Consider the following 4072-nt stretch of genomic DNA (forward strand, 5'->3'; position numbering starts at 1 on the left):
GCAGGCGCGTGGCCAAGTGTTTAAGGTCTACTGATCTGAAGCTCACCAGTTCGAGTCTCAGTTGAGGCAGCGTTTTGTGTTTCTGAGCAAGGCGCTTAACCACACGACAGCGGTGCCAAGCTGTATCGGCCCCTTGCCCTTCCCTTGGGCAACATCGGTGGCTTGGAGAGGGGAGACTTGCAGCATGGGCATCTGCCGGTCTTCCATACAATCCTGCCCAGGCCTGAGACCTGGAAACTTTCCAAAGGTGCAAATCCATGATCTCACAAGACTAACGGATGCCTATCCTTCCCCCATCCCCGCCAAACATCCAGAGAAATGAGAAGGAAACGTGTTTTCCACACAAAGTAATGTAACTCAACTTTAATGATAATCGGACCTTCTGCAGACACCCTCTGTGCAGGGGAACGCATCAGGAAATTGATACAAACTCGCTGGATGCAGGTTAACTAGACAGTTGATCTTAGGATGCTTGTGCACGTGGACTTTGTCTGCTCAAAGCGTGTTGGCGGACGTGCCGATCCGAAGTTGGATTCGAACAGTTAAATCTTACTGCGGTGTTGTCTACTCACTGCGAGCACGGAGCGGTCCCGAGCTGGTCTCCAGTGCGCTCAGTGTGAATTCCGCCCGTTCTGCTTGTGCCGGCAGTGTTTCCGCTCGGTGCTCCCGTTCCTCTCCGTCACCGGGAAGCAACGGATATGCCGATCACTAGACCGGTGAGTATTGACACCGGAGGGCGGGATTTGTTGCTGATAGACGTGTGGCGGTAACGGCAGCGGGAATGTGGTGAAACACACAAACAGAAGGTGGTTTGTTTAGTGACCGGTCGGAGGTGGAGGGCGGGATTTGTTATCGATAGACGTGTGGCGGTAACGGCAGCGGGAATGTGGTGAAACATACAAACAGAAGGTGGTTTGTTTAGTGACCGGTCGGAGGTGGAGGGCGGGATTTGTTATCGATAGACGTGTGGCGGTAACGGCAGCGGGAATGTGGTGAAACATACAAACAGAAGGTGGTTTGAGTTTAATGACCGGTGGGAGGTGGAAGCCGCCGGCTGCAGTTGCCGAAGAGCCTGTTCCGGATCTGGGTCTCACTCGGGCTCTCAACCACTCTCGCAGCTGCCTCGTTCTCCGATGTGTCGAGATTGAAAACAGAAACTGCCCCAGCCTCTGAGAAGAACTTAGATATTTTGTTTGTTAATCAGTTGAATAATTGACACGAGCGGATATTTCGCTGCGCTGATGAACTGCTCTCTGAACTTGGACTGAGTTACCCCGTAAATAAACGTGTTTGTGCAGCAACTTAATATCATCAGCATGTATCCGGTATGTTGAAATATATATTCCGATTCGTTGTAACTATTCTGATCCAATCCGGCGATGACGTAATAAAGGAATTCGGCAACTTTTACCGACCACAGGATGATGAAGCTTCCGGAGATGGAGAGAAGTAAGATCACAGACCTCCTCCTGCTCTCCATCTCCGGGTCACTGCGGTTCTCCGCCTTGCTCTGACCCCTCAACCCCTTACGGACGCGACTAGTCACCAAAATGTGTCTGACTGTCAGAGCGTTGAGTAGTAGTATTAAAACAAACGGGAATAATGGCGCTAGAACGGTAGAAAGCCACCTGTATCCCACCCACCCGGGATCCGTATAGTAGCTCGATTTACGAATGCAGTCCCAGCGTATATTATCAATTACTTTCAGAGGTCGATACATAAAGAAGTAGGGCACATTTTTAAAACAGAAAAGAACGCCGGTTGTTGTCAGAACTACTGCCGCAGTTTTCCCGGTGCAAAATTTTGCTTTCAGCTTTTGGCAACAGATGGCGACAAACCGATCAAACGTAAAGGTGACGGTGAACCAGACAGAACAGTCTGTGGCTGCCCTTGCTGGGACAGAGATGGAACTGCATACGGGGGTCATCTCCAGAAAAGAACCGGGGAAGTAATAATAACTGATCCGCCACAATATGACCTGAAAGATAATGGTTAGTAGATCCGCCGTTGCCATGGCCACCAGGTAGCGAGTGGTGCAGGAGGAGAGGCCGCACTTTCCCCGGGACAGGATCACAATCGCCACTAGATTAACTGGGGGAACAGCAGAAAAAATAATGAGTGAATTACTGACACGACGCACCACGGCTCTCAGTACAGAGATGTGCAGAAAATTCGGAGCAATCAAAGTTTGCTGGCAATGCATTTCCGGAGTTTAAAAAGTGTAAAGCGGGAATCGCAGATTCCTCTTACAACTGCATGCCTGCCGGCTGAATGGTAACAGTACTCGGTCCAGGAGAAGGAGCAGGGTTTGGGAAGGATGCATTGTCAACGAATTGGCGTATATGCTTTGGTTTAGAGAAATAATTCCAAACGTCCACGATCAGGTTTTTGACATATACAAAGCTTGGAAAGCTCGGCAATTTCTCGGCGACGATGTTTGGTGCGTTTCTATCAGATACGTCCTGGAATCGCCCCTCAGAGCCGAGCCCCGCTCCCGCCGCTTCTGTCTCCCGTTCGCATGACTTCACCTCAGCTCCTTTATGCCATCCGCGAACAGAGACCTCTCTCAGTTCGCTTCTTTAAAATTCTGCAACTAGCTTGACCGTGGTCGATTGCAATCAGAAAGTTCTCTTTCCCGATTTTAAAGATTTAGCATGTATTTTAAACATTAGTGCTTAAACTATCCAATTTCCAAAAGAAAGCCAATGTATGTGCTTTTTTTTCCAAAATATTTGCATCATTTAGTGGATGGTCCAAAATTACTGCCGTATTATTCCAAATGCTGCCAAGCTCATTGTTCCAGAGCGGAGTATCACATGTACCTTACCTCGTCCGACCTCCAACAGACACTGCTGGATTGGCTCTGCACTCATTGTTCCAGAGCGGAGTATCACATGTACCTTACCCCGTCCGGTCTCCAACAGACACTGCTGGATTGGCTCTGCACTCATTGTTCCAGAGCGGAGTATCACATGTATCTTACCCCGTCCGACCTCCAACAGACACTGCTGGATTGGCACTTCACTCATTGTTCCAGAGCGGAGTATCACATGTACCTTACCCCGTCCGACCTCCAACAGACACTGCTGGATTGGCACTTCACTCATTGTTCCAGAGCGGAGTATCACATGTATCTTACCCCGTCCGACCTCCAACGGACACTGCTGGATTGGCTCTGCACTCCCTCTTCACTACACGTATCGCAGGACACGGAAACGAGCCCTGGTGTACTGAAACTCTAACAGACCCTCACTTGAATTTTGGAATCTCACGATGGTTCGGTGACTTACTCACAAGTGATGTCTGGCGTTCTCCCCTGAATATCAGCGGCTATCCGCCCCCCACCTTCCCTTCAGACTTGAAGCGATTTCTTCAAACGCAGCGCAGTATGATAAATCTGAATGTAAACATCTTACGCTATTGACACGGAATAATACCAACCAGCCCGTAAAGGTGCCGAGCGCGCTGGATTATCGGAGTTTACTTTGACAGCGGCTTTGCGTTGATAAATCAGAACTGCCTGCTCTGAATCCACAAAATGAATCTAACTGTTCGATCTTCCCCTCTACATCTGTTTCAACTGCCGCTTTACATTCCGTCGAGCCCACGGGTTAAACTGCGAGGGAGTCTCTGAACGGACACAGGGATTTGTCGCAATCTCTGCACCGCACTCGCCGTCATCACAACGCTGTCGGTAAGCGAACGCGTCCAAAGACCGCGGACACTAAACTGTAAACTTCGCTCCGCCTCTGTTCTTACCAGGAACACCAATAACGGCCATGATCAGGAAGTATATTTTTCTCACACGGTAAAATGTTTCAAGCATGATGTTTGATATCCAGCCTGTCTTCCAGCTGCCCGCGATCTCGCTGAATAAACTCTGAGCTGATAAATCTCCACGGTCATTCATTTATACTCGCGTCAGCACACTGAATATTCAGTACTGCACAAGGCTGACGTGATTTCCAAAAGCTGGGGTAGAAATAAACATGATGTCATTCAATTAAAATCCCAATTCCGATGAGATATGGATTGCATGACACGAAATTGCAAAATCTCTGACAAAGAAATG

General features: G+C 49.0%; 1 protein-coding gene across 1 annotated transcript; it reads right to left on the reverse strand.

Annotated features, from left to right (window-relative positions):
- Nucleotides 1-1023: 1023 nt before the first annotated feature.
- LOC132386785 (probable G-protein coupled receptor 139) lies at nucleotides 1024-3848 on the reverse strand. Its single transcript, XM_059959122.1, has 3 exons — nucleotides 3760-3848; nucleotides 1672-2091; nucleotides 1024-1169 (listed from the first exon to the last, which is right to left on the reverse strand). The coding sequence occupies exons 1-3, from the start codon at nucleotides 3824-3826 to the stop codon at nucleotides 1024-1026; spliced, it is 633 nt and encodes a 210-aa protein (XP_059815105.1). The 5' UTR covers nucleotides 3827-3848.
- Between the last annotated feature and the right edge of the window lie 224 nt (nucleotides 3849-4072).

The sequence above is a fragment of the Hypanus sabinus genome, unplaced genomic scaffold (genome assembly GCF_030144855.1).
Source record: "Hypanus sabinus isolate sHypSab1 unplaced genomic scaffold, sHypSab1.hap1 scaffold_131, whole genome shotgun sequence".
Lineage (NCBI taxonomy): Eukaryota > Metazoa > Chordata > Chondrichthyes > Myliobatiformes > Dasyatidae > Hypanus > Hypanus sabinus.